Here is a 20,984-nt window from a genome sequence, read left to right on the forward strand (position 1 = left end):
TAGCTATAGAGATTTTCACAACTTTAGGAGGAATTTTGGACCATACCTCCCTGAAATTGTGCTTTAGTTCATTAAAGGAGATGTCTCGAGGAAGCAGTTAATTTTTTTTTTTGCCCAGTCCCCCCCATTAAACACACATTACTAAGCCCCCCTGTAAATGACATTTCTAGCTGGTTCGTACTTACCGTTCCAGCGTTTCAGCAAGTTATAAAAGTTTCCTCAAGATGGCCGCCGGCTCTTTCCCAGTCGCTCGCTGCAGCCCGACGTGCGCGCTCCCGAGACGCCGCCAGCTGTGTCTCCATGGCAACCGGACGCATCGCAGCCGCCGACCAGACGCCCCGCAGCCGCCGACCAGACAGCAGGTAACCGGCGCTAGCCCCCGGCTCCCCAGCGCTAGCTCCCCCGGCGCAGCGACAGCCCCCCCCATCGCAGCGACAGCCCCCCCGGCCTAGCGCTAGCTCCCCCGGCGCAGCGACAGCCCCCCCGGCCTAGCGACAGCCCCCCCGGCCTAGCGACAGCCCCCCCGGCCCACCGCTAGCTCCCCCGGCGCAGCGACAGCCCCCCCGGCCTAGCGCTAGCTCCCCCGGCGCAGCGACAGCCCCCCCGGCCTAGCGCTAGCTCCCCCGGCGCAGCGACAGCCCCCCCGGCCTAGCGACAGCCCCCCCCATCGCAGCGACAGCCCCCCCGGCCTAGCGCTAGCTCCCCCGGCGCAGCGACAGCCCCCCCGGCCTAGCGACAGCCCCCCCCATCGCAGCGACAGCCCCCCCGGCCTAGCGCTAGCTCCCCCGGCGCAGCGGCAGCCCCCCCGCCCGGCGCAGCCCGGCGCAGCGGCAGCCCCCCCCCCGACCCATCACTTACCTGGGAGGCTTCTCGGGGCTGCTGGGCTGGGCTGGTCTTCTCCGCTGGGCAGCTCCAGTTTCTGCACCTTCCTCTAACAGAGGATGGTGCAGAATGGCCGCTTCAGCGCGCTCCCGAGCAGTGACAGCTCGTCTGCGCATGCGCAGAAGAGCTGTAGCGGGGAGCACACTGAAGCGGCTCGTGCTGAATGGAGAAGACCGGACTGCGCAAGCGCGTCTAAAAAAGCAAGCTGCCAGCGAATTTAGACGGAACCATGGAGACGAGGACGCTAGCAACGGAGCAGGTAAGTGGAATAACTTCTGTATGGCTCATATTTAATGCACAATGTACATTACAAAGTGCATTAATATGGCCATACGGAAGTGTATAACCCCACTTGGTTTCGCGAGACCACCCCTTTAAAGGGGCTGTCTAGTTGTAAACTATTGATTGCCTATCCTTCAGTAGTAGATCGTTAGGAGTCTGCCACTTAGAATCCTGCTGATGAGCTATTTGTTGGTCTGGTGTTCTTGTGCCCTGAGCTCATTTGTGGAGGAAACTAACAGCTCCCTTCCTACTTCAGTGGTCAGGATTAGTTTTACAGCTAAAATTCTCTTTCACTTTACTGGAACTTTCTAGAATACCAAGCCTTTGCTACTGCAGTGGGAAAGGAGTTGTCTGCTTCCTGCAGACATCAGCTCAGAGCATAAGCGCACTAACCTGGTGAATAACTGATCGGCTGGTATCCCAGGTGGCAGACTCCTGCTGATCTACAATTGATGGCCGATAGTAAGTATAAGCTATCAATAGTTTACAACTTTCTTAATATTTCTGGGATGCCTTGCATGCGCAGTCTTCCATACCATAGCATCTCAATAAGATTAACATCGAGACTCTGACTTGGCCATTTCAAACCACAAATCTTTTTTCAACCATTTTTTAATTGATATTGTGCTTTAGATCATTATCTTGGTACACCACTCATGGACTGCTGCCCTTACATTCTCCTGTAAAATATTTTGACTCACCTTAGAGTTCATAGTTCCTTTAATGATCACAAGGCATCCAAACCCTGAGGCAACAAAGCAGCTCTAAACCATGATGCCACCTCCCCCATGCTTCACAGTTGGGATGAGGTTTTAATGTTAGTGTACATTTTTTTTCCTTCAAAAATAGCCATAGCGTTGTGCATTTGTGCTGAAAAGTTCTACTTTTCTCTCATCTGTCCATAGAACATTTTCTCAGAAGCTTTGTGGAACATCCAGGTGGTCTGGGCCAAACATAATACAGGATGTAATATGTATTGGACAGCAGCAGCTTTTTTCATGTTCTCTGTCCATGCGCACTATGTTTGTTCAACTGGTTTTCTAATAGTGTACACTTGAACAGATTTTTTGTAGTCATTTTGTTTTTACCCTTGGGTTCTCTGTCATCACTTTCAGGATAGCCTGTTGTACTCTTGGATTGATCAGGACACCCATTCTTAGGGCTCAGTCACACGAGTGTTTTGTGTTACGCATGTTTTTTGCGTTTCCAATTCGCATCTATTAGAACCAATGCTTTTCAATGGCAGTGGTCAAATGTCCAATTTTTTTACCTGCGCAAAAAATTTGCACTGGTAAAAAATAGGACAGCGAATTGCAAAACGCAACTAACTGCGGCATCAGGATTCTTTGGATGTGAAACCCCTTTGGATGCTGTCACATCCAGGGGTTTCACCTTGTGGTAGGGCAGTCCTATTGACAACATACAGAGAAGATCGCGATCCTCTGCCACAGCTGCACGACCAAGCGGCTAGACATACCTGGGCCCCGGCAGTGGCGGAGAGGTGAGGTATATATTTTTTTCATTTTTTTTTTCACATTCTAGGGATGATTTTCAGGAAAGGGCTTATATTTAAAGTCCTTCCCCAAAAATCACTGCAGGGTTTGCCAGCAGCCCATTGCTTTCAATGGGGCTGCAGAAGCTCCGGCTCCATTGAAAGCAATGGGAGAACATCGCTCTCCTGTGCCTTAGTTCTGACAGCTGTGGCTGGGGAATTCTTCTTCCTTGCAGGGGGCCGTCTTGTCACTGAACACCGTGACAATGCTGTCAGAGCGGTATTTAAAGTGTTAACAGTTCCTACAAGCGCCACGGCTCGTCGGAACTGCTGCCGCCGGGTGCCCGCTGTAAGAACAGCCGGCACCCGACGTTGTATGGAGAGGGATCCACCCGCGATCCCCTCCATACAACCATTTGTTCGACTTGCGAACAAAACGGACTTGCGAACGGGCTCCCGGAACGGAACCTGTTCGCAAGTCGGGGACTAGCTGTAATTTCAAAGGGTTCAATTACTTTTTTCTTGCAACAGTGCTGGAGAATAGAAACAAAAATTGAAATAAAACTGTATAATTCATTTATAACCTACTGTATATACTCTAGTATAAGCCTAGTTTTTCAGCACATTTTTTGTGCTGAAAAAGCCCCCCTCGGCTTATACTCGAGACAGGGAAGGCTTTAAAAAACCTCCATACTCACCTCCCAGCCGGCGTCTGTGTCTCCAGCGGTGGTGTGGCAGGCTGCTTGAATTCCCTCCGCTGTCATCCCCCGCCGTCCTCTTTGCTCGGCTCTGACATCCCCCGCCGTCAGCGCTATGTAAGTAAGAGCTGTGATTGGATCGAGTGTCAGCCAATCACAGCTGGTGCTTGATCATTCACAGACAATCAAGCTGCTTTAGAATTCTCCCTGCTATCATCTCCCTGCTTGGCTTTCAAATCCCCTGCCGTCAGTGCTGTGTAAGTAAGCGCTGTGATTGGATCGAGCGCCAGCTGTGATTGGCTGGTGCTCAATCCAATCACAGCGCTTACTTACACAGCACTGACAGAGATGACAGATCCGAGCAGAGAGGATGGCGGCGGATGACAGCAGGGAAAATTCAAGCAGCTTGTCGCCCAGACACAGACGCCAGCTGGGAGGTGAGTATGGAGGGGTTTTTTACCTAGTATATACTCGAGTATAGCTCGGCTTATACTCGAGTCAATAAGTTTTACCATTTTTTTGTGGTGAAACTTATTGTCTCGGCTTATTCTCGGGTCGGCTAATACTCGAGTATATACGGTAATCATATTACCTTTGAATTAATGCAATCCTTGATAGGTGAAATCCATAGCAGATCCATACTGACCAAAGGAATTTCAAATTTTGATTTGCAATTTAATCTAACCTGCGCCTTCCAAAACTATAGGGTGAAATAAATTGAGTTGGTTGCACTTGGCATGTGATTTTCAGGCTCATGTTACCATAGCATCAAATGTTTAACTCCGTCATGATGCTCAGAAGCAGCTTGCACTACAAGCACAGTTTTATTATGCAAATAGATTCCACTTTGTAGAAGCTGCTTAATGAAGCACATGTGCTTATATTTATCAAAGAAACTCAAAATCAAGATGGAAAAATGAAGAAGTGAAACTTAAAACCCAATGTGCATTCATGCAGACAGAAGACTGGGCAGATCAGATAACACTTATTAGTAAATAACAATGCTTCCTAAGAACTGTCTGCACCATTAGTTCCTCTTCCGTACAAGCCCATTATTTTTTCCTTTGATTTGGACATCATGGCCCCAGGAAAACATGAGCTCTGCGAGTATAAAGTAGTTCATCATTTCAGGCAATTGATTTATCTTCAGTTTTACTCTTTGGTGACAGTTCCATGTTATAAAATGGATGATATTTTTTACACAATATTTCTTAATGACAAAGTAAAATCAGATTCGTAGAACTTTGTACACATTTCTCGAAAATAAAAAAAATGAAATATCACATTTACTGAAGAGTTTAGACCTGCAGAATTGTTTTCAGGCTGAAGTCTTGACTGTAGCTCAGTTACTCAAGAACACTCACACACTTGTATTAAAGCCAATTTTACATTCTGTGCTTAGGGTCGTTGTCCTGTTGGAAGTTAAATCTTTGCCCCAGTTTGAAGTCCAGAGCACCCTGAAGCAGGTTTCCATTATAAACCTTAACTGCAACTGAGATGAGAGATACATTTTATTGATTGGAATCTCATTATAGGGATTGGAAATGTATATTTAGACACAGTTTCAGTTGTATTTTATGGGATTTTGTCACAGTTTTGACCATTTTTCCTAGTTTTGATATTCCCACTGAAGTCAGTGAAAAAAGATGCCACCAAAACCACAACACGCAACAAATCAGATATACCGCAACTTTCAAAAGAGGCAACATCTCTACAAACTTGCAGCTTCCAATCACACTATGAGAATAAGAATTTGCAAAATGTTAAGAATTAAGAGTCAACAACACAAATTAACAACATCTGCACATAAACTTGTATCCAAAATATGCAACATGAGAAATTAACCCTAGGCCCAGCGGTACCCCAAGCCTTTATGCTGCCTGAGGATCAGTGTGAAATGGTGCCCCACCCCCACAAAAAAATACACCAACACTAGTCCTGTCTCACCTGTCTTTGTGCCATGGACATAGAAGGTGCCGTCTGTAGGAGAGACCCTGTTTCTCCCCTTCTCTCCACTAAGCCTAGAGCTTAGCTCTGATGTTAGCTGGTGTCCTGTTGGCTGATAGCCAGTTTCAATCTCACTGGTGCAGAGTCCAAGTGTGGGAAAGAAACAGAGAAGATAAAAGGAGGAGTCAGTGAGCAGTTAGGCAGACTCAGTCAGGTGTAAGAGAGGAGAGGTTGCAGTTAATCATGTCGGAGAGGAGGAGGTACGCGTACAGAAGCAAGTCAGCAGTGCATCACGGTTTCTCCCAAGGTCAAGCGTGGTATATACACATCCCCTTGGCATCCCACAGCAGAGGGAAGGAGAACCTTTCTGAGGTCGGCCTTCTACTAACAGTGAGTCATAGCTACCCGGTGAACTGAAAGCCAAGATTAGCCTTACAGCCACTTTGCCCCCTGCTTCATCTACACTTCACTAAACTCAAATCAATCCTTCAGCTAGATCAACTAGTAGGGAATTTGTATGTTAAATCAGTTCAGTAAAGGAGAGGAGAGAGAGCATTGAAGTCAGGTCCTAATCCAGTTAAAGGTTACTGTATTTCTCATTGTGTTCAATTGCCTGCCTACTACTGCAACTGTGTGTACCTGTTCAAAGTACCTTTGTGGAAAATTGTAAATTCAATTATATTGCAAAATACCAAAGTCAGTAAACATGCATACTCCCAGATTACTAAATACTGCTGGACTCGACTCATTTATTTCATCGTCATTTCACCCCCAAGGGTCCAGTTGGAGTACTGGCGTCACCGTGACAAAACAGGCCTTCCTGCCACCCGTACTAAGGTACATTCCTTGGGTCACTGCTCAGCTATTGCATTAGTAGCGTATAATGATGAGCGAGTATACTCGCTAAGGGCAATTGCTCGAGCGAGCATTGCCCTTAGCGAGTACCTGCCTGCTCGAGACAAAAGGTTCGGGTGACGGCAGCGGGCAGAGAGCTGTGGAGGAGAGCGGGGAGGAGGGGAGATCTCTCTCTCCCTCTCTCCCCCCCCCCTGCTTCCCCCTGCTGACTGCTGCTACTCACCGCTCCCCCGCGCCGGCACCCGAACCTTTTGTCTCGAGCAGGCAGGTACTCGCTAAGGGCAATGCTCGCTCGAGCAATTGCCCTTAGCGAGTATACTCGCTCATCTTTAGTAGCGTAGTATTACTGCTGCCCCTCTGAGGTTCTGCAGACTGCCACCTCAGGCCTCAAGTAACCTCACGATAGGGATGCCCCTGCCCAGGCCTCATACATATGACTGTACAATGGCTCTGTATAACCTTTTAGTTGCATGGAGTACTATTGTTCTGTTTAAATCAAAAAAGAATTGTGCCATGTTCTATCAAATATTGTACCGGGTGAATTAGAAAGAATGGTGCAAAATTAAGGCTGATTTATTCATATATGAATTAACATACAACCGCCAGAATTCCATGAAAATATAGAATTCTTCACTTACACATGTTAGATGTGGGCGCTGTTTGTGACATGACAGATGTGGTCAGTAGTCCAGTTCTGCCCAGACGCAACCCAGCATTATTGATTCCACTGCAGCAGAGCTATAGAACTAAACTACTGACTTGATATTTGCCACTTCAACAATGGCGCCAAACTGAATATTTGCAAGCAGCATTAATAACTTGGACAATTCTTCTATCTTTTAATGTAATTTTGTCAGTTCATGTTTGAGTAAATCAGCTTTACTTCTTTGCACAAATCTTTTGGAATCACCCAGTATTGCATCTTGCCGGCTCAGTAGAATACTATCACGGAAAGCTGATAGAGGAATGTTTCATGTAAGAGTGTCTTAATGTGTCTGCATTGCTTATGTATGACTTCTCTCTGTGTGCTGTTAACCAGGATCTGCCATATTGTATTTTTAACAATGCATACTTCTGTTTTTAAAAGATTCTTTTCATTGGAGATTCTACCAACAGAGGAATGATGTACTATCTGATAGAGAAAGTGAATGGAAGCCTACACGAGTGGCAGAAGATTCATGACATGAAGCTCTATAATAATGTAAATAGTGGAAGGACAAGTATTAGTTACTCCTACTATCCACAGTTTTGGATCGACATCAGAAAACGACCAACTTTTGAAAACGCACTGATTCAGCTCATTGAAAGGTAGAGATTTCATAGGACTTCATTATAGTATTATTTATGCATGAATTATTATATTTATATATGTTGCTTATATAGTGCCAACAGATTTCACGGCACTTTACATAGATTTTTCATTAAACACATTGGTGCCTGTACCCAATCATGGCCATCTATATTTCTCATATCAAGCAAACCCAGTGGGTCCAGTTTCATAGATATCCGGTTAGCCTATCAGTATGCTTTTGAAGTCTGCTAAAGTGTTGCTAACCACTGATCCACCAGGTAAACTGCACAAAGTCCAGATGCCATATTATAAAATACATGTTCAAGAACTAGGACTGCAGTGAGAAAGAGTTTACATAAAGCCAAAATCGAACATGCATTCTGTCGCTCCATCCACTGTCTCCTGGGCTAATGCAAATAGCTGAATACAGGGGAGGGGGGTCGAGACTTTAAATTGTAGTGCTTGGTGAGGGTCCCAGTGGTTGAGCCCATAGAAATCAGACATTTATCACTTATTCTTTAAGTTATACAGTAGTATATAATATATGTATATATATATATATATATATATATATATCCATATCACTTATCCCATACCGTATAGTGATAAAGCTTAATTTACATAGGAAACTCCTTCAAATTATCTTTTTTCGTTTTTTTTAGTTCAAATATTTCTTGTTTTACGCAGGTAATAGATTAACATACAAGGAGACAATATGAGAATTGTGGTATTGTAATATATAGTCATAATTGTTGAATTGCCCTTAAATATAACTTTGTATCCACTAGCAGAGAATATACCAATTGCAAACTGTATGTATATCATACTAAAAAATAACTGATACTTTGTCTTATCTGTAGATCCCGTCCTCTGCAGAACACAAATCAGACCATCCTGGTTGTAGGTGGGGTACAGTGGCTCAACTCAGATCATCTGCAAATTATTCAAAGAGTGTTGAAGAGGTAACAACCTTTCAAATATCTGTTGAAAAGCAAGACAAGCTTATGTTCATATCAATTCTGACCGCGTACAGAGCTCAGTGGACGAGGCTTTTCAGTACATATGAAGGATGGGCAGTCTAGGAAAATCCCCCAACATATACCCTGATGAGCCCATGGATGGCCAGTGTATGATACCACATTGTCCCGGTGCATGCACCAACACTGCGACACCAGCATGGTAGCAATTTAGCCTGATTTGTATTTGGATATACTCAATAGAAAGCTTTTTGTAGAAACGCTATCAATTACAGAGTCTGACAAAAACATTAGAAAAGAAAAACTCTAAACACTAAAGATCAAACGAGAAATATTTGAGTGCCAATCAGATGTGGGTTTAATAATTGCCATATTACTTCTGGGTACTAGATATGCTAGAACCTTGTCTCTGTACATTTATATGTCAAATGTTTTTCTCTTGTGTAAGGCCTCATGCATCTGGCTGTATTTGGGATCTGCAGTGCATGGATTTGGAATATGGAACCTTAGCTTGCTACATAACTAATTGGTACCTTCTATGTGCCTCCCTTTTACATAGGGACACACAGGTTTTTTTTTTGTTTTGTCACAGATTGTATGCAAATCCATAAGAAAACAAATTGTGGTCTGCTCCAATGCATAACGTATTATAAACATATAATTTCCTGGAAGAATTACAGCATATGGCTCCAACATAATAGGGACCCATGGGCACTCTGTGTGCCGTATACACAAGTCTAATAGCGTACTCTGATAATAATAATAAAAAATGTCTTGTAATTATACAAACAATATAGTTCACACGTGTCTCATTGATAATCTGAAACAATTATTTTTTATTAAGGCCTCATGTCCACGGGCGGATTGGATTCCGCATGAGGGAGCCCAAAGCAGAATCCGACCCTGCCAATGGCAACACTGTGGGTCTTCTACTTTCCCGTCCAGGTCTTCATTTTCTTCACTCTGGATGTGTGCGGAAGCGCCAACCGGCAGGCCCATGTTTTCCTATGGGTGGCTTGATTCAGCAAATCAAACCTGCCCGTCGACATTGTGCCTGATTATCAAGTGTCTTATTTTACTCATCTTATAAATGGTTTCCAAGGAATGTAATAGGTAGGTAGGTGCACACTAGCTGAAAGTGCAAGTTGCACCCGAGAGGCTCAGGAGCGACTCCCATTGGACAGCACACAGACACCAGCCCATGTGTTGTCCGATATACGCAGATGATATACATTGACATGCACTGCCATGTTCTATATCATCTGTGAAAAGAACAGGAATGAGTTACGTGGGCCATTGGCTTCCAAATACGGTAGTGTGCCATAGACCCTAGAAAAGTACTAAAATTGATAATTCATTAGAATAAAAGGCAAGATATTAGCAACACCACAGACTACTTCAGCTCAAGTAACTACTCCTTTGTTTTTCGGAAGTTTAAAATTGTTTACGCAAATCTATGAAATTATTGGGACGACAATAATAATAATGGACAATAGGCATAGGAGCCTATGAACCTGTTTATTCCATGGTACACTCGGGTACGTTTATCAGTACTCTTACCAGAATACTGATGCTATGAATTGATATTTTACAAGTTTTGCATAAACTGACACATGCTGTACACCAGGAGCATTAACACCAGCATGTTCTGACTTGTGCCCAAGAGTTTATGACTCTCTACTGAGGTTACCAAAAACTGAATTTTAAAACTGTGCTATTTTGGGGTTTAAAAGAAAATGTCTGCGACTGTATTTTGCAGGTTTTCATCATGTGACACTCTACCATTACTTGTGAGCAGATCCAAAGACTAAATCCTTCTCTCCTAAATATTGATTAATATGTCTTAAGGCCCATTTAGACGGGACGAATGTCGGGCAAATGATGCCCGACACTCGTCCCCGCTCCCGTGCTTTTGCACAGGAGCAAGTATTGTTGCTTTACAGCAGGGCAGCTGCAGGAGATTTCATTCCTCACTTTCCCCCGCCCCTCTCCATTCACTTAACATAGCGGCCGTTCAGTACTGAACGGCTGCTGTTTACACTGAAGATCAGCAATTATGATTTTATGCAGTTTAAAATTCTGAACGCTGATCATTCAGTGTAAACAGCAGCTATTCAGTACTGAACGGCCGCTATGTTAACTCAATGGAGAGGGGCGGGGGAGCAAGGAGAGAAATCAGCTGCAGCCGCCAAGCTGTGAATCAACGATACTCGCTCCTGTACAGCAGCATGAGAGCAAGTATGTGCAGGGACGAGTGTCGGGCATTGTTTGCCCGACATTCGTCCCATCTAAATGGACCTTTAGACCACTTTCACATCTGCATTCGGGGTTTCATTTTCCTGCTCCATTATAGAGGCAGGAAAGGGTAATCCCTGGACTAAATGGATTTGTCTTATAATGGAACTGAACAGTGCCAAAAAAACCTTATTGACTATGAAGGGGTCTGTTTGGTTCTCCGCTCAGCTGTCCAGAAATGTCATGCATGCAGCCCTTTTTCTTCTGGTATTCTTTGCCGCATCTGCGACGGAACCTCCAAACGGAGCGCAGATATGAAAACGGCATTAGACATTGTACTAACAGGCCTTACCATGACACACACTGTCACTCCCTCAAAAATTCAAAAGTGTCTCAGGTGTCTTAAAAATAGATGCCTTTTTAAAAAGAGCATCTGTCATTGGTTAGAGTCAGCGGCGCTGGATGCATGACTCTGCAGCTGAGGTCCCGCTGACTTCATCCCATTTTACTTGCGTCCGTTTGCCTGGACAGGCTCTTTCTAGGTCCATCTCCTCAAGTGGGCTCTTAATGAGTGATGTCAGACTGTCCATCAAGGTTTTTTCTGTCAGATTTATATGGAATATTCCATTAGATATCATATTTCAGATATTTTGTTCACTAGATGTATTGCCTATGGCTCTGTAGTATGGAGTCACAGGGAAATGCTACCCTACAGCCTCCTGCAAGTGGCTCTGCCATGTATATGAGTCCTTAGACTAATCTGTCTGTTCCGGTTAGGATGAATTTTAAAAGTGTCTTATATTTTTCTAGAGAAAAGCTGTTGGATATATTGGTAATTATAAAGTCTATTGGGATGGGTTTCCATCTTCCAGTCCATGGAATCCGTTCACTGTCACCTGTAAGTATGGACTATTTATTTAATAGTGTTTTTTTCTTTTGTTCTAATAAATTAGGAGTGAAACATCACTTAGTTTATACTAACTATCATACGATATATATACATGTATATAAGATGGATTCATATAAAATGGAAATTTATTTTAAATACCATGCAACCATAACGAGTACCCCCTCCAGAAGGCTAGAATAGGAGGTTTACGCTGTAGTAACTCTTAATTGCAATGGCCTCTCTTGTTGAGAATAGGGCAGAGCCAGAATTTTTCATATAGAATACAAAAGAAACAGATCTCACCAGACAGGGCGACATGGAATAAAAGGATCCTGATGATTCTCTTCAGAAACTCAAGATTAAAGGTAAAGTCACTCTAACGTTGGTTATCCAGACTGACCAGTTATGGACCCTAGCCACATGGAGGCCAATAAAAGCGGAGGAATCTGATAACTTGTAATATATTTGTATTCTTTCATAATGTTTAGTATGGAGAGCATTTATTGGTTATAGAAATGTAAGGGGTTTTCTAACATAAAAAAAATGCCCCAGGGTAGGGAATAGTGTAAAAAAGTTAAATCGCCACTACTCAGCCTCTTACATTGCCTCCGGTCCAGCAATGCCAACCCAGTCCCCTCCTCCCTGCTCCCTGGTTAGACAGAGAGTGATGATGTCACACTTGTCACTTGTCTGAGGCCAAAGATTGGTTATCCATCATGTAGCATTCATGTACACATGACCACTGAGGGCAGTGATTGACTGTAGCACTCATGTGAGCTATGAGTTACTCATTATTTCCTGTATCAGCAAGGCTCAAAAAGGAGGGGACCCAATTGGCATTAATGACTAAGGGAACACAAGAGGGTGAGCAATTGCTATTTAATTATTTTACACCATTCCCTTCCCTGGGGCACTTGGCACTTTTTTTAAAAATTTGGAAAACTGCTTTAGGGCGCCCACCCACTGGCGATTTTTTTTCCCTGCGAAATTCGCAGCATTTTGTTCTCCGCAGGGGTCTATGGGACTTGTAATGTTAAAATCGCGATCGCGCAAAATCGCAATTTACCGCGAAATCGCGATTTTGCGCGATCGCGATTTTAACATTACAAGTCCCATAGACCCCTGCAGAGAAAAAAATGCTGCGAATTTCGCAGGGAAAAAAAATCGCCAGTGGGTGGGCGCCCTTAAGGTATTATAATTTATGCTGACATTTTAAGATTGAAAGCTATTGTGTTGATGCCTTCAGTGTTATGGTTTTTCTAATTTATCAGAGATGAGGTTTAAAGACAAAAGAAAATGATCAGTCCTGACAAGTCCCATATTATGTAGAAATTGGTTAAGCATTAGAGATGAGCGAGCACCAAAATGCTCGGGTGCTCGTTACTCGGGACAAAATTTTCGCAATGCTCGAGGGTTCGTTTCGAGTAACGAACCCCATTGAAGTCAATGGGCGACCAGAGCATTTTTGTGTATCGCCGATGCTCGTTAAGGTTTTCATGTGTGAAAATCGGGGCAATTCAAGAAAGTGATGGGAACGACACAGCAACGGATAGGGCAGGCGAGGGGCTACATGTTGGGCTGCATGTCAAGTTCCCAGGTCCCACCCCCCGCACTGTCAGCGTAAAGATCGTTCTCCTCTGCCATAGCTGTAACAGCTGTGGCAGAGAAGAACGATGTTTGCCCATTAAATTCAATGGAGCCAGCAATACAGCCGCCTCCATTGAAAACAATGGGCTGCCGGCGTGCGCGGGGATGAATTGTCGGGAAGGGCTTAAATATATAAGCCCTTCCCTGCAATTCATCCAGAAATGTGTTACAATAAAAATATATACCGGCGTATAAGGCGACGGGGCGTATAAGACGACCCCCCAACTGTCACCTTATACGCCGGCAATACAGTGGAGCAAAGAATAAAAATCATTACTCACTTCTTCTGACGTTCTGCGGTGCTCCTGCAGGCTGTCGCTCCCTCCTGGTTCCCGGCAGAGCATTGCTTTCTGGACGCAGGGCTTGAAATCCCCGCCTCCAGAAACACAGCCAATCACAGCCATTCAATGACATCATTGTCATTGGCTGTGATTGGCTGAAGGCACGTGTGTTTCTGGAGGCGGGGATTTAAAGCCCTTCGTAGAGAAAGCAATGATCTGCGATTTTAACATTACAAGTCCCATAGACCACTACAGAGAGAATAATGCTGCGAATTTCGCAGGGAAAAAAACGCTAGTGGGTAGGCACCCTTAGTCAGACGGGCGTTTTTTCGCGCGATTTGCGGATCGCATGACGGATGCGCATCCGCAAATCGCGTGACCAGTGCCCGAAAATCTGCTCCTAGCCGTGTTTCATTAGAAACGGGCTGGAGCTGTCCGAAAGCAATGCGCTGCGGGCGAGTGTGGGATGAATTGTCGGGAAGGGCTTAAATATATAAGCCCTTCCCTGCAATTCATCCAGAAAAGTGTTAAAATAAAATATATATACATACTCACCTGCTCCCGGCAGCCGGCCTGCAGTGGGTGTGAAGGGGGTGTGAGTCAGACCTGCCCCCTGATTGGCTCAGCGCTGAGCCAATCAGGGGGCAGGTCTGACTCACACCCCCTTCACACCCACTGCAGGCCGGCTGCGCGGAACTCCGGCTGCCGGGAGCAGGTATTTTATTTTAACACTTTTCTGGATGAATTGCAGGGAAGGGCTTATATATTTAAGCCCTTCCCGACAATTCATAGCAGCTCCGGCATCAACACCACTTTCCCTCCTCTATGTCAGAATGCATCTGTGGCGAGCCGCGGGAGGGGCCGATTTATATACTCGGGTGACACCTAATCTCGCCAGCCACTCACTGCAGGGGGGTGGTATAGGGCTTGAACGTCGCAGGGGGAAGCTGTAATGCCTTCCCTGTCTTTCTATTGGCCAGAAAAGCGCGCAAATTTCTCAGGGAAGAAAATGAAAGTGACTCGAACATCGCGTGGTACTCGTCACGAGTAACGAGCATCTCGAACACCCTAATACTCGAACGAGTATCAAGCTCGGACGAGTATGCTCGCTCATCTCTATTAAGCATCTTTCAGTTATTTTAGCCATAGGAAAAGGATAATTCTACAACAACCATATGGAAAGCTCTCTGTCCAGACTGTAACAGTTGTCTCTCTCTTCCTCTCAGCAGGAAGTCTCAGCATGATCCTACATTCCCATTAGAAGCTAAACCTAGCAAACATTTTGCATGTAACTGACTAAGCAGAAGGTGCTCTGAGCTCCTCCTATTTATACAGTCAGCTCCGCCAACTAGAGGAGCTGTGGACGAAAGGCCCATTTACACTTGACAAATGTTGGGTAAACGAAGCCCGACACTCGTCCCTGTGTGTACTTGCTCCCGTGCTGCTGCACATAAGCAAGTATCACTGGCTCTCTGACAGAGCGGCCAGCAGGGGGCCGTGGTGGCTGGAGGAGATTTCTTTCCTCACTTTCCCCGCCGCTCTCCATTTACTTTGGTCATTTTTTTAAAAGGCTATGGGCTTATAGAACAGTTTAATAGGTACTTGAAATGGATCATTTACATAGTCACATGGCATCTTATAACCGTTACACACACCCCATCAAATTGTATATTATGTAATTGAGTAAGGACACAGAAATAAAGTTGACCATACACATCTGATAGCTTTCAATGAGACATGCAAGGAAGCAAAGTTTTAATCAGCATCCCCAGACATACATAATGAAGCAGAATAGAAACCTACATGGGCATGCAGCATCAGTGTCACATCACTGCCAGCGCACCTTCACTATTGTGGGTTCTATCCTGGATAACTAGGGTTAATATTCTCTCTCCTGGTTAGTTTAGGTTAATTAGTCTTGCAGCTGATAACTGAAGTAGTGGCTGGTGATTGACAGCTCTGTCAGCCAATCAGTTCCTTCCTACTTCCTATATAACCCAGCTCTTCCTAGCTGGGAGTTGCTGGTTATTTTCAGTGTTTCCTGATGTAGTCAGCTTGCTTAGTGCTCCTGTCTGGTGTCTGGCTTCTGTGTTCTGGTTTGTTCTCTGTGCAGGGGCGTAACTAGAGGCTCATGGGCCCGGGTGCAGAAGTTCAGCTTGGGCCCCCCTCCCTATGCCCTTAGGCTAGATTTACAAAGGTGATCGCAAAATTGCAGCCATATTGCAGTTTTTCTCATAGAGATGTCTGAGCGTCAGTGATGCTTTTTTTCCACAAAAACATCGCCGTCGTTTGCAGTTTTCTTGCGAGAAAAACAATAAGGCTTTTTAATGTTAAAAAATCGCATTGCACTAAAATCGCAAGGTCATGTGATGCGATAAAATGAAGGCTCCATAGGGAAACATAGGTGGGAAAAAAAAAGAGCAGAGCGGACAAAGAAAGGGCAGGCAGCGATTATTTTTTTTCCACGCAACATCACATCTGTGAAAACATGGAAAATGTGAAGGAAACCATTGAAAAGCCTGGGCTTCATAATTCTGCATTATCACCCGTTTGAAACTGGTCTTAGGGTCTGTGCCCAAGAAACAGCTCTTGTTTCAATCGGACGATCCGCACAAAATTTTGCATCAATACCACAAAAGAAAATTGGAAGGGTGAAATCTGCTGTGCATACACATAAAAACCTGCGGCAAAGCCTTCACCAATGGCACGGATTTTGACATTTTTTTCTGATGTGGTTTTGATGCGGAACTTGGTGTGAATTGTCTGCTGTGGACAATCTGCGCCATTTTACGTATTTATACCCTTAGGCCACTTTCACACACACAGCGCTTTTTTACAGCATTTACCGCAATGTTTCAAACACTGCAGTAAATGCTGTACAATGTCCACATTGAGTTCAATGGAACTTGGCAGACTAGCGTTCGGATGAGGCGTTTTTCGAGAGCTGTCTGCTCTATTTTCATGTGTTTAAGCACTTTTTAACACCCCTCATCGCCCCTTATAATGATGGGGTGAGTAAAAATCGCAGTGTAGAGCTGTACAATGTTCTTAACCCCTTCATGACACGGCCTATTTTGGGCTTAAGATCGCAACGATTTTTGGCGGATTTTCATCTCCATTTTTCAAAAGCCACACCTTTTTTACTTTTCCATCGACGCGGCCGTATAAGGGCTTGTTTTTTGCGTGACGAACTGTAGTTTTTGATGGTGCCATTTTTGGGTACATAGACTATATTGTAAAACTTTTATTATTTTTTTTTATAACAGGGAGAGAAAACGCATCAATTCTGCCATAGATTTTTTTTTTTTACAGCGTTAATCATGCAGCACAATACATTTTTTCTGCAGGTCGGTACAGTTACAACGATACCAAAATTCTTATATTTTTTTTAAGTTTTTCCACTTTTCTGCACTTTTTCTCTATAGCTGCATTCAAAGTCCTGTAACTTTTTTATTTCTCTATGTAAGGAGCTCTGTGAGGGCTTATTTTTTGCAAGACGAACTTTAGTTTCTATTGGTACCATTTTGGGGAATATATGGCTTTTTTGATCAGTTTTATTGCATTTTTTGAGAGGCAAAATGCTAAAAATTAGCATTTTGCCTCTGTTTTTTAGCGTTTTTTTTACGCTTTTTGCTGTGCAGAATAAAAAGCATGTTCAACTTATTGTACACGTCGTTACAGATTAATCGATACCAAATATGTGCCTTTTTTAAACCTTTTTTTTATGCTAATATGAGAAAAGCATAAAAAAGGTATTTTATTACTTTTTTTTCACATTTTTATTATCTTTTTTTACACCATCTATGTCCCTCTGAGGGACTTAAAGCACTACACTGATGATCGCTGTGATAAGGCACGGCAGGACTTCTGTCCTGCCATACCTTATCGCTTATACAGCGATCATAAGCTCTGGCGTCCTGTTGCCATGGCAACCAGCTGGGCTCTCTGCGATTATATCGCAGAGAGCCCGGCAACTTCACAGAGGGAGCGCGCTCCCTCTGTGAACCCTTCCCATGCTGCGATCTACATAGATCACAGCAGGGAAGGGGTTAACAGCGGAGAGCGCATCTCCGATGCACCCCCGCTGCTGCAGCGGGAGGCCGGCTATGACTGACAGCCTCCCGCTGCGGGATAGCGCGAGATCTGTCATGATCTCGCGCTATCCCTATGACGTAAGGATACGTCATTTTGCGGGAAGTACTCCGCTCCCATGACATACCCTTACGTCATGGAGCGGGAAGGCGTTAAACACCACTCAAAATCGCATCTTTTAAAAGGGAGCGTTTTACTGATGGTGTGTGTGACCGTGGCTTTAGGCCGCTCTCACACATGCGCTCGGCAAAACTCTGCGATTTTGATTGTGGTGTTTGGTGGATTTTACTATCATTTTTCGTCCATACCGGGTTTTAGCGCACAACATCATTGCTGAGGTGCGCTAAAACTGGCAAAATAGAGCAAACAACGCTCGAAATCGAGCACATGTCTGCAAGGCTCCATTGAAAACAATGGGAGTGTTTTATTGCGATTACCACAGCATTTAAAGAGCCGCAGTAATCAGCTCCTGTGTGAGAATGGGCTTATGGCTCTCCCATAACACAGGATGCCCATGCATGGTTCATCCCATGCCCCTTCATGGCTGTCTCTACCCCTTCTGACACAGGATGCCCATGCATGGTTCATCCCATGCCCCTCAAGGCTGTCTCTCCCCCTTCTGACACAGGATGCCCCTACCTGATTCCCTTCCCCTCTCACACTGCCTGCTGCTCTGACCCCCCTCCCCCACTGAGACAGACATGTGTAAGTCAGTACTTACACTTTCTGTCAGGTTGCTCCCGCTGTGTGTCGGCTGCTCCACCTCCATTCCCCTGCTGGCTGAGGATGACTGTAGGAGGCGGGGGAGGGCAGCACGATGTAGAGCCCTCAGTCTGCCTGCTGACTGCCTTTCTCTAGCTCCTCTGTGCACCGCGGGGAGCTTCTCCTGCACGGAGACACTTCCTCCCGGACCTCCGCTCAGACTCCTCCCCTCTGGTGATCGTGGAGGAGAACAAGGGGAGGAGACTGAGCGGAGGTCCGTGAGGAGGCGCCGGCGTGCAGGAGAAGCCGCAGAGCGCCAAGTGAAAGTAGCTCTGCAGTCAGTCAGCGAGTGGAAAGGGGGCCCTCCTGGCTTAGGGGCTGGGTTGCGATCGCGACCTCAGCGACTCCTATATGTACGCCAGTGTCTCTGTGTATCTGTTTGTCTTGCATTTTTGTGTTCTCGCCTTTTATGTATTGTCAATCTCTGTTTGTCCCTTGTTTTCTGTACTTTGCTTCCCCTCAGACATTGAATCTGTTCTTGTGGAAGTAGTGGGGTCATCCCTTTCTGGACGGGTGCTCTGCTGCAAGGTGGGTTCTGTCTGAGGGGCTCAGAGTGGCTCTCAAACAAAGTGAATAGACTTCAAAATTTCAGATTTAAAAGCCTGTTATAGAATTTGTGACATAGAGGAATACAACTGTCAAAAAGAAAGCCTAATGAAACAGTCCTACAGTACTATATCCAAAATTAAGAGGGTAAATTTGAACCACATCCATTAAGAGAAGGCAGTTTATAATTGTCGAAATGTCTCAGAAACTCCTTTGTCAAGACTTTGGCCTGTGTTTTTCACTTGGAATAAACATTGCAAGGGTTAGGTTTGGAATGAGAATATCTGTCTGGTTTGAATGCAAGATATTGGTTTCATAAAAACAGAGTAAAAGATTTTTTTTCAATATTAATGAATGTAGATATTCAGTGAACTTTTAAAATCCAATGAAACTAACAATATAATACTGGATAATACTCAAATATAATGACCCCAGAAGAGTCATTCTACAGTGACATGTTTACAGACTAACCTGACAATGGAGAAAACTCTATATATCTGGAGGTAAGAAGGAGCATGTTCTATGCCTGTTCTCAATTCCCATACTATACACAGTCTCCAGGATTAGTTCCGGTTTCTGTCACACATCATCTTATCAGATGTATTGTCAGCTGATGGAATTCACATATATGGTTACAGTACAATATTCCAGAATGCACGTTACTGGTACACCCTGCACCAAAAGCATACAATTAAACTACCATACAAGAAATTGTCACCTAAAGAGCTGTGCCATTGGTTGTATATTGTATGTGTATAAGGCACATTTGGGTTTAACATCTTGTTGCAAGCCAAGGTTACTTGCCTGTGGATCACCAACTTCTTGAACTGGAATGGGCACCACAAGTGTATAAAGGCTCCAGGAGAGTTGCAGTTCTTTTAAATCTGGTACCTGCTTGCATTTATTTTACAGAAATTTCAAAATGTACATAGCAGACAGTCCATTATCCAGGGTTCATAACCAACTGCAGCTCCATCACCAACCACACCTGAGGCGTCTAGAGGGCGTCCTCCTCTGTTAGACTGGTGACGGCCCAGACTGGTCCGCACTGGGCCTCAGGCTCCAAGATCCTGACGTGGCCCCTCTCACTCTGGCTAGCAGCCAGCTTTCTTCCTCCTAATACATCTTTGTGTATTGGGCACATCGTGCAGCGGAGGAAACATTATTAAGATAGCGTTTGAAATGCCAATCTTAATAAATTTCCCCAAAAGTGTTTTTCTATATTCAGTGCCTAAAATACCCATAGTTGAGGTAAGTCATGCAAGACTTAAGCTGTAGCATACATGATGGGCAGAGTCTGATATAATAGACAATCTGTGTGAATTGCCACCTGATGTGTAAATTTAGTTGCAAATATATTAGTAAGGCTAACTTCACACGGGCGAGCACAATATAGGGCCATGAATCCCACTCCCATATCGCGATTCCCACCATGTGAAATGCCCATGGATATGAGGCATTTTCATGGGAAAACCGACTCACATCACTTTGGGGAATGAAGGGAACCTTTGCCATGGCTGTCACAGCCGCAGCAGAGGATCGCAGAGTTTCTCCCATTGAGAACATGCACAACATAGAACATGCCGTGATTTGTTTCATGCATAGCATTGCATCACGGTGCCATGCGGGAAAACATCTCTCATGTGTATGACCCCATTCAAAAAAATGGCATTCCTATTTGTGCAAGATTTGTGTCAGATTCTAGTCTGTCAGATTCTATCTGTGTTACCACCATTTTGTATTAGTCTTCCTATGTAGGCCCCTTACTCCCACATACTTCATACAGTTATACAAATGTGGGAAAAAAGTAAGTAATCCCTTTGGAATTACCTGCCAATTACATACTACTGTATTTTACGCCCTGTAAAAGCTCCCACACACTTGCGATTTTTTCATGCAAATGTCAATGGGACTGTCTAATGTTAAAAAACGCTTCGCACAAAAATAGCAAAGCGCAAACTTGTGATGCGTTTTTAACATTAGAAAGTCCCATTGACATTCGTGTTAGAAAAACGCAAGTGTGTGAAAGTGGGGGGAAAAAGTTGCTGTGTGCTATAGAGCTAATGTGCCGAAATTCATCATGATCGCCATTTGTTCACATAATTGCG

At 44.5% G+C, this 20,984-nt stretch overlaps 1 protein-coding gene across 2 annotated transcripts in view; it reads left to right on the plus strand.

Annotated features, from left to right (window-relative positions):
• The window catches only part of CPED1 (cadherin like and PC-esterase domain containing 1), a 247,813-nt gene that overhangs the window by 202,706 nt on the left and 24,123 nt on the right, over nucleotides 1–20,984 (plus strand). For both annotated transcript variants that reach the window (XM_066591833.1, XM_066591834.1), the window contains exons 18-20: nucleotides 7,244–7,464; nucleotides 8,308–8,409; nucleotides 11,470–11,557. In XM_066591833.1, the coding sequence (XP_066447930.1) occupies nucleotides 7,244–7,464; nucleotides 8,308–8,409; nucleotides 11,470–11,557 (411 nt within the window). The remainder of the gene's footprint in view (nucleotides 1–7,243; nucleotides 7,465–8,307; nucleotides 8,410–11,469; nucleotides 11,558–20,984) is intronic.

The sequence above is a fragment of the Eleutherodactylus coqui genome, chromosome 2, assembly GCF_035609145.1.
Source record: "Eleutherodactylus coqui strain aEleCoq1 chromosome 2, aEleCoq1.hap1, whole genome shotgun sequence".
Classification (NCBI taxonomy): domain Eukaryota; kingdom Metazoa; phylum Chordata; class Amphibia; order Anura; family Eleutherodactylidae; genus Eleutherodactylus; species Eleutherodactylus coqui.